Source organism: Balaenoptera physalus, assembly GCF_965194825.1.
Source record: "Balaenoptera physalus genome assembly, chromosome: 13".
NCBI lineage: Eukaryota > Metazoa > Chordata > Mammalia > Artiodactyla > Balaenopteridae > Balaenoptera > Balaenoptera physalus.
In genome coordinates, this window is record NC_138892.1 from 92,675,346 (window position 1) to 92,690,238 (window position 14,893).

Here is a 14,893-nt window from a genome sequence, read left to right on the forward strand (position 1 = left end):
CACAACTGCTGAGCCTGCGCGTCTGGAGCCTGTGCTCCGCAAGAAGAGAGGCCGCAACAGTGAGAGGCCCACGCACCGCGATGAAGAGTGGCCCCTGCTTGCCGCAACTGGGGAAAGCCCTCGCACAGAAACGAAGACCCAACACACCCCCCCCAAATAAATAAATAAATAAATAAAATTAAAAAAAAAAAATATATATATATACGTATTACATTTTTTCTCCTAACTTTACCATTTTTCTTTTTCTTAAAAAAAAAAAGATGTATAGGAGGGGAAGGAGGTAAGAAAGGAGGCACCTGGACGTCCCTGTTCCATGCACACATCCTTAGCAATTTCCATTTACTACAATTCACATCTCTCTATTCAAGAATGTTCCAGAGCAACCAGCAACACAAGTCATTGAAATGTACATGTCATAGCATTTCCCTCCTGTGTTACCAATTCCTTTAGCCCTTAAAAGGTGCTGCTGTTAAAGCATTTTGACTAATCCTTACAGACATCTATACATAAACATAAAAGATTTATAAATGACCCAAAATGGCACTTCCCTTTAGCTTTTCTTCTCAAGTTTCAGAGTTAAAATGTAAATACACTGGGTTTGAGGCCTATATAACTGGTAAGTAGGTTTCTTTCTTTATGGTGGCAATCTGCCTCTATCCAGAGAAACAGAAAACAACACAAAGAAGGCGCTGCTGAGGGATAGCTACCTAAGTTCAAGCACTGAGCGCTCAGCTTAGCCCTGGGCCTGCAGCGCAAAGATGGACAGCAGCAGTAGCTACATCAGAGCAGAAAACAAAGCCAGATTAACACAACATGGTTAAATCAACTAGACTTAAATAAAATTTCTTTAAAAAAGAAGGGGAAAAAAAAAGAAGAAAGAAAGAAAACAAAGGCCAAGGTGGGGAATTCTGTGGGGGGAACCATTCTTAATTTCCATTTAAGAATGTCTGTGACAGCTCCCTGGTAGACACTGAAGGACAAGGAAAAAGAAACAAAAGCTATTTCAGCATAGAATGAGGCAGAAGGAAGGGCACTAAGCACAGAGTTAGTCTAAAGAGACGAGAGGAGTAAATCTGGAGCCACACACTTCACTCTTGACTATCTGCTCTACCTACAATGTCAAATTAGCTGCTTCAGAATCTTTTTCAGAATCAGGATATAAATAAATTCAATCAACACAGTGGGCAAATTAACTTACAGAACCAACAAATTTCACTTGACCATGTAAGGGATGTAACAGTATCTACGGAAACCACGCGAAAGAAACAGCTCAAATGCCACCGGTTGTTAAAATGATTAAAACCACCACCAAGAGTCACTGGACTGGCTGAGTGGGGTTTTGGAGAAATGGATAATGACCACTGCCCCTATCTGTGATCAACGGAAGGAACACTGGGCTGGTGCTCAGAAGATCCAGGTGTAGCCAGGACTCAAAAGACACTAACAAACCACACCCAAGCCTGTGATCCGTCAAATGGGAATATTTACAAGATGATGGCAAAGTTCCCGATTTAGCTTTAAGTTCCGCAGTTTTGTTCAACAATTGTCTATAGTTTCTACTTACCATTGTGAAAGCAGCAGCAGCAGTGCCAACGGACTTAGTAGTAAAAGCGGCTCATAAATTCAGAGAAAACAACATGGCAGAGAAGAGAATTTGAAATAGAAATCAATATCCTTGTTATAGATAAAATCCAATCAAAATTAAACCGAATAATTACAGAGACAATATACTTAACACGCATGGTCACTTTTACTGCTATTTTAACATTCTATTTATTTTTATATTTTTTAAAATCTATGTTTTTTTAGAGTTTAAGAACCCAGCAAAATGTCCTATGACTAGTACAAATCCAATAAACATCTGACAAGTTGACGAGCAACCAAAAAAATTTAAACCTGTGCCCAAATAACAGCGTTAGTATCACAGAGTTGGGCAATGTACTTTTAAAAAGTTATTACTTTAAGTTATCGGTATTAGAGTTTCCTATAGCATCTTAAAATACTTAATTCCATTTCTCTGGTTCATACTGTTAGTAACATTTATTGAAATGGGTAGCGATTGCCCTTGTAGCCACTGGTCTTTGCTCAGATATTACATTCTCTTTGAGGTCACCCATCACCCTCCCACCACTCTGCCTTTCCCTCTCTTTTCTCCATAGCTAATAATGTAACACATTAGTTGGCAAAAGTTGTAAATCGGCTGCAGTCCTGAGTATTCTTTACAAGTGGACAGGAATTAAAAACTGAATCAATTTTATAATGGTGCAAACATTTTCATTGTTAAATAACAGCATATGTTACCCTTATATTTCCTCTCTTCCTTAAAATGAAAAATTTAAACCCTTCAGAGTTCTTAATTTAACACCGACTTAAAAAAAAAAAAAATAGGTGACTTCTGAAATTTATTTCAGCCATAATCATAAAGCAAAGAATGCAGTATGGTCTTTGAAAACAAAAATACCCAACTTTTAGCATTCAAGTGGCCTCTGACCTGAGGGTGCTCTACAAGCCAGCGCATCCCAGAGACGGGTGGGTATTGTTAGTTAGGGGAGGGAGGCTCAGGTCTGCTTAGCTTTAGTAATAGATTTAATGTTTCAACTGTAATATGCTCTCCAAACTATCTGATGTTCATGCTGTGCTTAGACCCAAGAATATCTCTGCAAATATCCTATAAAATCATGAATACTCATGTATTATGTTAAATAACACACCACCCCCAAATTTACTATGAAAAAATTCAAACATACAGTAACCTTTAAGGAATAGTACAATGATCACCAGGACACCTAACAGCTCTATCTATCAATTATTAGCATTTTAACATATTTGCTTTAACTAGAACCATTTGAAAGTAGAGACATGAAGACCCTTGGCCCCTAAATATTTGAGCATGTACGGCCTAATTAAAGGGACACTCTCCTCCTCGACCCTAAGACCACTATTATATTTTAAACATAAAAATAACTGTTACTAAAATATCTTTTTGTAATAATCCATGGTCAATATCCACTTTTTAATCAGTGCAAGATTCAAATACAGAATAAAAAAGTATGACTATTTCCTTACCTTAAAAGCATATTTGCGATTAATGTGATCCTCGGAGGTAAGCATAGCTATCTGAAAACTAGGCAACAGTATGCTTCCCAGAATACCCTCTTCTTTCTCATCTAAGAGATAATTGAACATCTGATTAGAATTTTAAATGTTCTCATGAAACAGAATAAATTTTTTTGAAACTCATTTTGACAAAAATCAAAAGATTTTCATATATGAATGAAGAATTCATGTATTGTTTAGGTAGTTCTTTGTAAGGTTTTAAGAGAAAATATTAAATAGCAGAGTATATATACTGCTTTACTTTCAACACGCTTCCCTATCCTAAGCAAATCAGAAATTGGCCCACATGTCAGAAAAATGTCAATTAGACAGAAAAACAGCATACATTTGTTTGGCATATAGACTGCATTCTACAAAGCCCTTTGACATGTGATTCACTGAAACTACATTAGCATATAAGTGATGACACAGGAAATGTATAAAAGGAATCCACCCACATTGCTGGTAGGATATAAATGTGCAACCATTTTAAAGCTAGGACAATTGCACGGCTCACTTGTCACATCCTTCAGACTTGGCTCAATTTCTCACCAATGAAGCCTTCCTTGACTGATCTATTTTAAAGTGCTTCCCATCCTGACCCATGCCAGAGCCCTCTCTTCTCTTCTGGAACTCCACCACTGTCTCCCCTCACCACCACCCCAATTACTGCTGATATACTGTATGTTTTAGTTTTTTATTTATCATCTTTCTCTCTCCACTGGAATGTGAACTCTATGAAGACACTGAGAACAACAGTAGTAGATACTCAAAAGATTTTGAATAAATGATGATACACATAAATACATCATTGTAAACTATGCTATAAAAACCATATGCTTTTTAAGCATATATCTTTGAAGGGTTGTTTTTATCAGTTGCTATGATATACAATAAAGTTATGGGAATAAATTACAGGCCTACAAGGCAAGCACATAAAATATACCCAGGAAAATGATAAAACATTAATCTCGGCACAGTATAGATTCACAGTATTAACTTGCTGCCTGGGGGCAGAGATGTTTATGAAACTTGAAATACATAGTATATTGTTAGAGACCCAAAAGACAAGTTAATAAAGCTGTGCATTAGGCTGATGAACTCACCAATGAGAAAAACCATAAATGAGAAATAATTCTTTTTATTATGCTTGCCATGTTTTTTTATTATTATAAACTTAATGAGGGATTTTATTTATTTTCCCCTCACTTCTAGACTATGTGGTGAAACTTCCAAAAGAAAAAAGTCACATTAGAGGTTATTTCTATAGCTTTCCTCATAACAGTGGAATAAAATTTTGTTTTTACTATACTGTACTCATTCAGATATAGTTCACTAATACAAGAAAGAATGAACAAAAGTGCAGATTTATTCTAAAAGGTAAAACAAAAGAGGCAGAGAGCAGACATCAATTATAGAGAACATGACAATTTTCTATAATTGAGTCATATTCTAATTTTAAATCCAATTTTATGCCTATATAAAGCATATCATCAGAAACAGCTTGAAGTCATCTTTATTAAAGGATCATTTTTTATCAAATAATACCTTCTTCCATGTTGCCTAATTGGAAAACTGACTTTCCTAAAGTTATTTCAGAATATGCAGCGGCAATAAGCACAGGGTGACTTCACTGGATTATCATGGACTGTTTCCTGGCCAGATTCCAAGCAGCTCTGAGATCTTGGGCAAGTTACTGATGCTGGGCATCTCAGTTTCATCTACTATAAAACTGAGGAAAACAAGACTTACCACTAAGGAACTTGTTGTGAGGGTTAAATGAGTTAACAGACATAATGAACGCAATAATGCACTCAGCTCATACTAAGTGTTCTGTAACTACTGCCATTATTACATAAAACTGAAGGCATATAAAATCTTCATCTGTCAAATGACTATCCGAAGAGCCCCCTGCTAGATTACTTAAATGTTCCTAATCATGGCTTTCTTTTTAGTTCTCTACCTAGGTAACTGTCTACCTAGGCAACTGTCTTATTGATATTTTTTTACTGTCTTAACTCTACCTAGGTAACTGTCTTAGTTTCTATCACCCAGAGGGCCTCGTATACTGCCAAGCCAAGGGTAGGAACTGAGTGATGTTTGTAGAAAGAATGAACTCCTCGTTGGGGACGGGGAGTCAGCCAGGCCTTTCTTAGACTGCACGGCAGCCTAACTTCTCCCTCTGCCCCATCCTACTTCCCTCCGTTCCCGGGCCCAGGTCCCGATACCAAGGACACTCCCCAATAGGCCTCTTGCACCCTGATCTCCATCACAAGGCTCGCTTCCTGAGGAACACAACCTGGGACAGGAACCATAAAATCTCAACATTTTAGTGGATTCAAGTGACATTTTAGATCCACCCCCCTCCATTCCTTCTTTTGCTTTAAAGACGTTTGGGAACAAGACAAGAAATACATACAGTTACAGCTGGGTAAATAACTTACAGACCGGAATATTGTTACTCATTATCATTCCTCACCAGAATACTTCAATATTTTGCTAACTGGTCTCTTGGCTTCTAGTTCAAGTGCTACGGTGATTTTTCTAAAATGTACACTTGATCTTGATACTATTTTTGTATTCAAGACAGGAGTTTAAATTCATTAGAATAACAAACAAATGTCTTTTGTGCCTTGATCTACTTTTTAGCCTTTACTCTTGCTAGGTCTTCAGACATAACCTTCATTCCTTAAGTCCTATATGTTATTTTACAAATATGCCATGCTCACTCATGCTTTGTACATGCTAAATCCTTTGTCAAGATCACCCTTCTTTCCTAATCCCTTCCTTGTACAGGCCTGGTCAACACTCATCAACAGAACTGAATACTGTAACATTTTTTCTCAGACTCCTTCAGCTAATCTGTGAGTTCCATAAGGAGAGGGGTTTATATTGTTAATTTCTGCATCCTACCACCTAATAAGATGTCTGGTGCATCAAAAGAGCTCTCTGTTAGCTACCACCCTAGTCTAAAGCCATCATCATTTCTACACAGTAACTGCTAACTCTTGTTTCCTTCCTTCCCCTTTATAACTCATTCTCTAACAGCAGCTTGAGTGAGCTTTTTGAAATGTAAATCAAAAGCATATCACTCTTACGCTTAAAAATACACAACTGTTTCCTTATGGTATCTTGGGCAGAACCTAAACTCCAATAGAATCCAAAACTGGTGCAATCTCCCATCCATCTCTTTCCCTACTGCTAACCTCCCTGCTTGGTACACTGGTTTCTTTCTGCTCCTTCAACATCCCAAACACTTTCCTACCATAGAGCCTTTGCACAATTGCTCCCCCTGCCTGGAATACTCTGCTCACTCTGGCTCCTTGTCACTGGGATCTTGCTACCTAAAACATCGGCTCAGAGCCCTCATCCAAAGAGGCCCTTGCCCCATGCCCTTCTTTCATACCATGACCTTATTTTCCTAAAAACACTTACCATGGTCTTGTTTATTTATCTGAGTTTATCTACTGTCTCCCTGACCTCTCTAGATGACAAGCTTCATGGAAGCTTTCTTTCACTGCTATTTTGAAAATACCTGGAACGAAGCAGGTCCTGCTCAGTAAACATTCGTTGAGTGAATTGAGCCCCATGGTAAATTTCATCAACAGACTGACTATAGAATAGAGCAATTTCAGTACTTTATCACAGTGTTCACGATATGCCTGGTATATTGTAAAGAACAGTGAGAACCTGGGCTTCCATCTGGTATTGGATGCTATCCTATTGCAAAAAAAACAGCAAAGCTCTTATTCTCTCTCTGTATTATTTCCCATATCTGTAAAACACAGACTAACCTGTCAAAAAATTCTGACAGCACATTCTGTATGTTAGTATATTAAATGCTTTGAGAGATACGGAAGAAATGAATGGGGCCATTGTATTCAGGGTACAAGAGAAGATGAGATTGGGAATTCCCTGGTGGTCCAGTGGTTAGGGCTCCACGCTTTCACTGCCGTGGGCCAGGGTTCAATCCCTGGTCAGGGAACTACTAAGATCCCACAAGCTGTGCAGCGTGGCCAAAAAAAAAAAAAGAGAGAGAGAGAAGACGAGATCTGGGTGTTTAGGAGAAGTGTCTGGGTGCAGATCCTGGCCCTGAGACTTGCCAGGGGAGACAGGCCAGCAATTGGACCTTGCTGCCCTTAGTTTCCTCTCGTGTGAATGGGCATCATAAGATTTGCCACCTTATCAGGTGGCTGTGAGGAAGAGATGGACAAGATCATAATGTTATGTGCTTAGCATATAGTAAATGTTCCAAAAATTGCAAGCTATTATGATCATCTCACTAAAATCTGATAGTTTTTATTTAAAATCTGACATTTCCTATTGATAAAATAGTGAGAGTGTAGTATTATATGCTTCTTTCCAACCATCTGAAGAATGGAAGTGAGTTAAATGTTATTTCTTTCCTTTCTATATCTTCTTTTTTACATTCCTCCTGTCTGGGGAACTTACTAAAATTAATAAGTACACTGAATGTAAAATGCATATGGTTAATAATAATATGGAATCTCATACTCAACATGGCTTCTGAATTCACCTTTACTTCTTTCAAATTAGGTTAAAAGTTTTTCTATTTTAATAAAGGTGACAAGTAGCAAGCACCTTTCCATAGGCAATAATAACAGCAAAAGACAAGAAACTCAGTGCGCTTTTTGTTGCAAATTAACACTAAGAAATTTTTATATGAGAAGCAACAAACACTTTCTTGTTCTTATTTAAAGTTCTAAATAGTCTATAAAACATACTGAAAAAGGGAGAAAAGTACAAATTATAAGCTTAGGAATAATGTATGAGTTACAAATCCTGACTTTCTGCAAGACTGGGAAAACCTTTAAGGAAAATTGTAGAGTAAGTCTGGCACTTAACTAAAGATAATACCACAATTGCGGCCTGACCAACATCTCTATGACAAAATGAAATTTTATAGGTCTGGTTAATTCTGACTCAGCAGTACTTCTCAACCACAGTATTCAGTGGGGGAAAAAAGATGAATACAATTCTAGTAATTTCTAAATCTGAAGGTCAATATGCACATGTTGTTTTGATAGATGACCACAGAATTTTGTCACACCTTTTTCTGGACAATCACAAAGTAAATTTTAAAACTGCTAATAGGTTCTAAAATTCTATTGTATTCTGTAGTATATAAATGAGTAATCATGCACTGACAATCTAATTCTTTAGTGACTGTTTCCAACCAGACTTTAGGGAAGAAGGAATGGTTGTCCAGGTTCACGATTTTATATTGTAGCTGAAGCAGATTTCTAGGGAGAGCACAGCCTATGCACCCCTTTCTCTGTTTGTACCAACTTTGTGGTATCTAACAGATCCACATGGCACATGATAAGAGACTTCTCTAGACTCTGACTTAAAATTGTTATTAATCAACAACTTATTAACCAGAAAACATTAAAAGAAGAAGAAGAAAAAGAAAAAAAAAAAGACGGACTACCCTGGTGGTCCAGTGGTAAAGAATCCGCCTTCCAACGCAGGGGATTCGGGTTGGATCCCTGGTCAGGGAACTAAGGTCCCACGTGCTGCCGGGCTACTGAGCCCGCATGCCGCAACTAGAGAGCCCACGTGCTACAGAGTCCCCACACGCTCTGGAGCCCCTGAGCCACAGCAAGAGAGAAGGCCACGCGCCACAACAAAGAGCCCGTGTGCCGCAAGGAAAAATTCTGCGAGCCACAACTAAGACCCGCCGTGCCCCAAAATAAATAAATAAATAAATAAATAAATTTTTAAAAAAGAAAAAAAAATTAGAGAGAGAGAGAGAGAAATGAAGACTGCCTTTAATAATACCTTTATTTCTTCTCCACCAACATTAGTAGCCTGGTTTGTATCCCTTACTGTAACTTTCTCAATGTTTCATGGAGGTCTTTTTGTTTTAAAAAAAGGTGTGTGTGTGGGGGGGGGAGGGCTGGAAGGGATCATAATAAATACATTCTATGTTATTTTTCTTATTTGCTAGTACATCATAGCAGTCTCTAATCTAATGCTCTAAAATCATTTGCTGGGGAGAATGGGATCTCTAACGGACTGATGGCTAGATCTGACAAAACTGACAAGTAAAAAATCAAACATCAAACTAACGTTTTTCATCTATTAGGCACTGAATTCAAGGATAACATTATAGAGTGAATACTCACATGTTCTTCACACAAAACAAATCAGTTCAGCACAATCAGATTACAGAAACTGGACCAAACTAAGACCAATCTGCTTGAAGCACGATATTGCCTTCTGTCCCGCCTTACTCAGAATTACTCAGAATTGTATGTCAATAAAGAAAAGATTTTCTTGATACTATTTGTTGATCATAAAATAGCAAAAAGATTTGTAATGTTTTTTCTTTAAAAGAGTATCTGATACTTAACATACATTCTATTGTTTACGGTAAACTCACCTCTATAATAAAAGAGGCAAAGGTCAGAAAGCACGAACCAGCGTTTCTTCCATAGCTTCATGCCAGTACTGTCCTGCATTAGATCAGCATATTAAAGGATTTTTTTTTTCATTTCAGAAAATTAAAACTCATTTCTGGTTTTCTTATTTGTTTAAAATAAGCTTTTAAAACAAGGTGTGTTCGACATAGGCTATACAGAAATCTAACTAAAATGCTAAGCAAAATTCTGGGTTAGTTTTCTAGGGACTTGTATCATATTAAGATAGTCCCAAGTATACTGGTCTTTGAAGAGTAATACTGTCATGTAAAAGGAATTCTGTTGAAGTAATGTGATTTGGTTTCATATTTGCAAGCAATCTGAAATCCACTCTATTGAACACGTCTGCTAGCATGAGAATAATGTAACTGTGCAGCAGTGTGTGTGTTCTGGTAAACCAGATTTAATAAATATGTTAATCTTCAACAAGAAGAAAAGTATGTGATTTGAAATTATTCCAAAGGTAATGTGATTTTAAATGATTGTGAATAAAGGAACCTTAGCATATAAACACATTTCATAAACATTTTTTTCTTCTTACATAAACAGCTTGGGTTTTGCTTATCCAGCAGAAAAGAGTACCTACTTGGCAGCTTTTTCTAAGTTATTTAGGTAATAAAAACGCCAAGCTCAAACAAAATCACAATTTCAATGAAAATTACCTTCCCACATGCACTACAGCAAAACCACAAGAGAAAACGAAACACAGACCCAGACACACACACACACACACACACACACACACACACACAAAGGCAAAAAAGAGGTCAGTTTGTATGTGCATTGATTTATATTTCTTAGTTTACTTCTAGTTGTGACTATCATCTAAAAATGTCTTTAGAACTGAAGAAATTATATGGGTAAAAATCTCCTTAAGTAAGAGATCTGTCCTTAAAATTGACAGCTACACTAAGGAAAGCTCTCCCCCGCCCTCCCAAATTACATGGTATTTTCAATCTCCTAATTAATTATCTCTTTAGTACAGATAATTAAAGTTTAGATCTTTAAGCGGCTCTACAAACAAATATTCTCTGTAAGTCACACACCTACTACAAAATAAACACTCATGGTAGAGAAACTGGTTGGTAACGCTTTGGCAATACTAAATTAACCAAGGGATCAAGAAATAAGAACAGCAATCATTTAAAATAAGGAACCCTATATCCTCTATAAAGCTCAATATCACATGGAGCTATTTCAATAGAATTTGGACTCATTAGAAAGTCTAGTTAAAAAAACCTTTTAGCTTGGATAAGTTTAAATGTCAGATGGTTAAAATATAGTAAATGATCTTTAAGTAAAAATGAAAAGTTGGTATCCAAGTTACATACCCAATCAACTCAGTAAGAAATTGGCGAAACTAATCTTAATGGGAAATCTCTGGATTTTAAGTGGGTCTTCTGCCAATACAGTAGTTTAATTGCCGCCCAACTTTCAGACAGGACAAGGTCTAATGAATGTTTCGTAACAAAGTCATTATGAATTATAATGAATATAATTATTAGGCCCTCTGAAAGCAATTAGCAATATTTGACAGAATAAATTAGCACCATCAGTGAACTAATATTTAACTTGCTCTGCATCATCTGTATACATGTAGAATCAGAGAGACTGGACAAAGAAAGACAAAGGTCTTGAGTGCCGAGTTATCTCAGTTATCTGGAGTTCATTTATCTGAAACCCAGCTGCAAACCAGAAAGTGAAAAAGAAAACAAAAGCCTCTGAGCAATCCAAATAGATGTCACCAAGTCCAACGTACATGCATCCCTACTAATTCCAAAATGTACAACAGTGTTCCAAAAAAGCTTAGTTACCAGGTTTCCCAGATAATGGAACAATACAAACCCCAACTTATCAGGGTATCTGAGTGACCCATGCTTGATCAAACAAACAAAAAAAAGAAAAAACAGTACAGACACTTAAGAGAGCGGTCTTGAGAGCACAGAAGCAAAAATCTGAAAAAATCAGAAAAATCTCAACTTACGATCAGATTTCTCTATAAATTAAAGCAGAGAAGTACATAATTCTACATTTCTTGAATGATTTTTATAGGACAGAAAAATGTACAATACCTCTGTTTTTTTTTTCCATTTAAAAAATATTTCTGCCTAGATAATTTTAGCATGCTGTTCCTAACATTTTCAGGCAGCATATATTTAATTTCAACTTTAGAAATACCTGCCCACCCCCACCCACAATATCTCTAAGTAACATTCATTACTTTTTCTTTCTCCATTGTTCCCCTAACTCTCTCCGTGGTAATAAGAAGTGAAGAATCTGGATGACCAACTCTACAGTTCTTTCTCCACTCTATACAATTGTCTTATGTGCCTTTGGTAGAAAAGGTCCCTTTTGATTCTGTCCTTTTTTCACATCAAATAGGAAAAAAAAAGAAAAAAAATACCTGTTTATAAAGCCAACCTCGTCTGACCACAGGTGCATTAGGATTCCTTTTAATTGAATTTGATCTCTTTCCAAAATTATGAACTTTTTTTGAAGTCCGTGAAGTCTAAGGGAAAAAAAAAAAAAGCCCAACAAAAAAATGTAGTATTAATGCCTAGATATTGAGTTTATTTTTCATCGTCATAATTTTAATCTCTTTTCAGATTTCTGAAACTTCCAGGATTTAATCTTTTCAGATGAATTACTGCAATTCCACTTTTGTGTCTTAGTTGTTTCAAATGTAAGAATTCTGCACAAAGACTTTTCCTTCTCTAGGATATTACAGAAGGATCACAAATCTCTCTCCTTTAAAATCTGCGTGTACAATTTTTAAAAAGGCACAGTGTGTGGCACTACCTGATAAACAGAAGGAACCTTGAGTAAAAATAATATTAACACATTTCAAAGAATAAACCAAATGACAGCACTTTTTGATTTATATCTGCATTGAATCATGTTGCTCCAATTAAAGTTAACAGTGCCATGTCACAAGAGCAAATCTAACAGATAAAATAGAAACAAACATATCACATCAAGTCAAAACAAGACTGGAAGGATCTGCTTAACGTCATGTAGTGTTTTCTTCTTTACGGACAAACTCTGAATGTGGATAATACCAGACAGATGGTGTTTACCATATTCTTAAAAGTACACATAATCTTTTAAAATACTGCTGTGTTTATCGTGAACATTTTATCTTGGTGGAATGATAGCAGTAACCAACAAACATAAAGACAAAGAAGCTGAATTTGAATTTCTCTATGAAGGTAAGTAATATCAATTTATCTCTTATTTTTCAACTTATCTAGAATCTTTGGAAATCTAGTACATTACATTAGAATCTCCTTTTATGAGGCTTGTATTAGTACATAATAGAATTTTAAGGCCCAATATCAACCATTTTTGGGGGATACATTTTAATATACTTTTGAACAGATAATGCTTAAACACAGTATAAATCTCAAATGGTACAAAAAGATACAAAAGGACCAGTCTACTTCTCACCTCTGGACCCCAGCACCCAAACAACCCAAACACAGCCCTGTGAGGCGACTGATACCAGTGTGTATATATGTGTCTATCCATCTGAATAACTGCTTTCATAGTTATGGAATATCTCTTTTTTTTTTCTCAAATAACTGCATATATAATACCTACTCTTCAGTATACTTCTTTAATTATCATATGAATTACAGATATTATGCATGCATGATAGTTTTCTGTGGTTGAATTTCTCATTTTCTATTTTGACTTCTGGGATTTATGTCATATTTTAGACAGCCCATCTGCATTCTGAGTTTATTTTAAAAAAACTTCCACTGTTTTCTGTACTGCTTTTAGAGTTCTGTTTTTACTGCTTTAACACCTGATCCATCTGGAAAATTTTGGGTGTAAAGTGTGAGGCACGGCTCCAAACTTCTTTCCAGACAATGACTTACTGGCCCTCAACTGGTAAGTCATTTTTCTAGATTTTAATTAGTATAAATTTACAAGCATTATAATGCTGAGTTATCCTGCTAGTGTTTTATGTTATACAAGAATTAGAAATAATTTACATTATTTGAAAATTTATATTTACTTGTAATATTCTACAATATTTCATTTAAAAAACCTTAACAGGCATTTAAAATAGATAATTGTCTGTTACCCATTTCTTTACAATAACCATAATTTACTATTACAATTGTTTTACTATTATAAAATACACAATTACGTTCTAAATAAAGAAAATTCTTTTTATCATCCCTTGATTTTCCTGCTATCCTTAATTTAGGACCTGAGCATTAACGTTACAGCAACTATTTATTCAGATTTAGCGGCAGGTTTTCTACGAGTTTGAAGACATTTTAATATTAAAATTCTAAATTTAAAACATTAACGTTATAGATTAAAGTATACGAAGCAATAACTACAAACTTTTATAGACACACAAGTCTGGGATTAGAGATTAAACAATGAACATTTTTGTTTCTGATTACAAAGAAACGCCACCCACTTCTGTTTCCACGTGGCTACGGCACTTTTCACATCATGGGTTCTAAACACGTCAGTCATCAAGCACAGTGGCTTGATGGGTTTCCCTTTAGCAGTAAAAGATTTTACATTTTAAAAAAACAGTATAATATGATAGAATATATATTATTCTAGGCATACTTAATAGTCAGAAAATGGGAGTTCTAGGCCATTACATTAATCTTCACCATTAAAACTTAAGTTGATTCAATAAACTGCCATTTTCTCACACAAACATCCATTACATTTGTAAAATTATTCCAAATCTGAACTCTAAAATATTTAAAAAATGTAAGTCATTAAATTATTAAAATATAAGCTTACTACTTTATATTCTAAGCCACTGCTTATGTCAATTACCTCGAACGTAATTAGGTTCATGTAATAATAAAAATGAAATGATTATTCTAAATTCTAAGTCCATTAAGAGTAACAGTAATAGATATTACCAATTATACCAGTTATCAATAATTAACAGTAAGCAAAATAACTTACTCTGCCTACAGGGCTCACTGGATGCACTGCGTAGTCTGAAGTCGTGTTATAGTTAGAAGCTTCATTTATCATACTTATAGGTCGTTCCTTCTTTTCGTCAGATGTCATGGTTGCAACAGTCCTGAAAATATAATATGCCAGAACGCTAGAACTTGCTGTTTATGTAAACTACTTTACAATAACATTTCCCTAGAGTTAACAATGCCGGTGTCTGACTTTTTCAAAACAGCTGGGTACTGGTTAGAGCTTAATAAGCTCTAGAGTTGGAGCTTAATATTTATAACTACTTTAAAAATAATTAAGCACAACTTAATATCATGTTTATTTTAATAAGCCTTAATACAGATATGCTACTTGGTCATCTAACTGGAACATTAAAAATTTAATTACAAGATTAGCAATTC

The 14,893-nt window shown here is 35.6% G+C and overlaps 2 protein-coding genes across 23 annotated transcripts in view; one reads left to right on the top strand and one right to left on the bottom strand.

Annotated features, from left to right (window-relative positions):
- LOC309641237 (uncharacterized protein) overlaps positions 1-14,893 on the top strand; it is a 487,119-nt gene that overhangs the window by 117,970 nt on the left and 354,256 nt on the right. The window lies entirely within an intron of this gene.
- The window catches only part of PLEKHA5 (pleckstrin homology domain containing A5), a 236,905-nt gene that overhangs the window by 75,930 nt on the left and 146,082 nt on the right, over positions 1-14,893 (bottom strand). For 21 of the 22 annotated variants that reach the window (XM_082421056.1, XM_082421055.1, XM_082421059.1 and 18 more), the window contains 4 exons: positions 14,490-14,610; positions 11,944-12,048; positions 9,503-9,575; positions 3,067-3,167 (listed from right to left, as the gene is read on the bottom strand). In XM_082421056.1, coding sequence (XP_082277182.1) covers positions 3,067-3,167; positions 9,503-9,575; positions 11,944-12,048; positions 14,490-14,610 — 400 coding nt within the window. Of the gene's footprint in view, positions 1-1,564; positions 3,043-3,066; positions 3,168-9,502; positions 9,576-11,943; positions 12,049-14,489; positions 14,611-14,893 lie in introns of those variants that run through there. The other variant, XM_082421043.1, reaches the window with a different exon arrangement.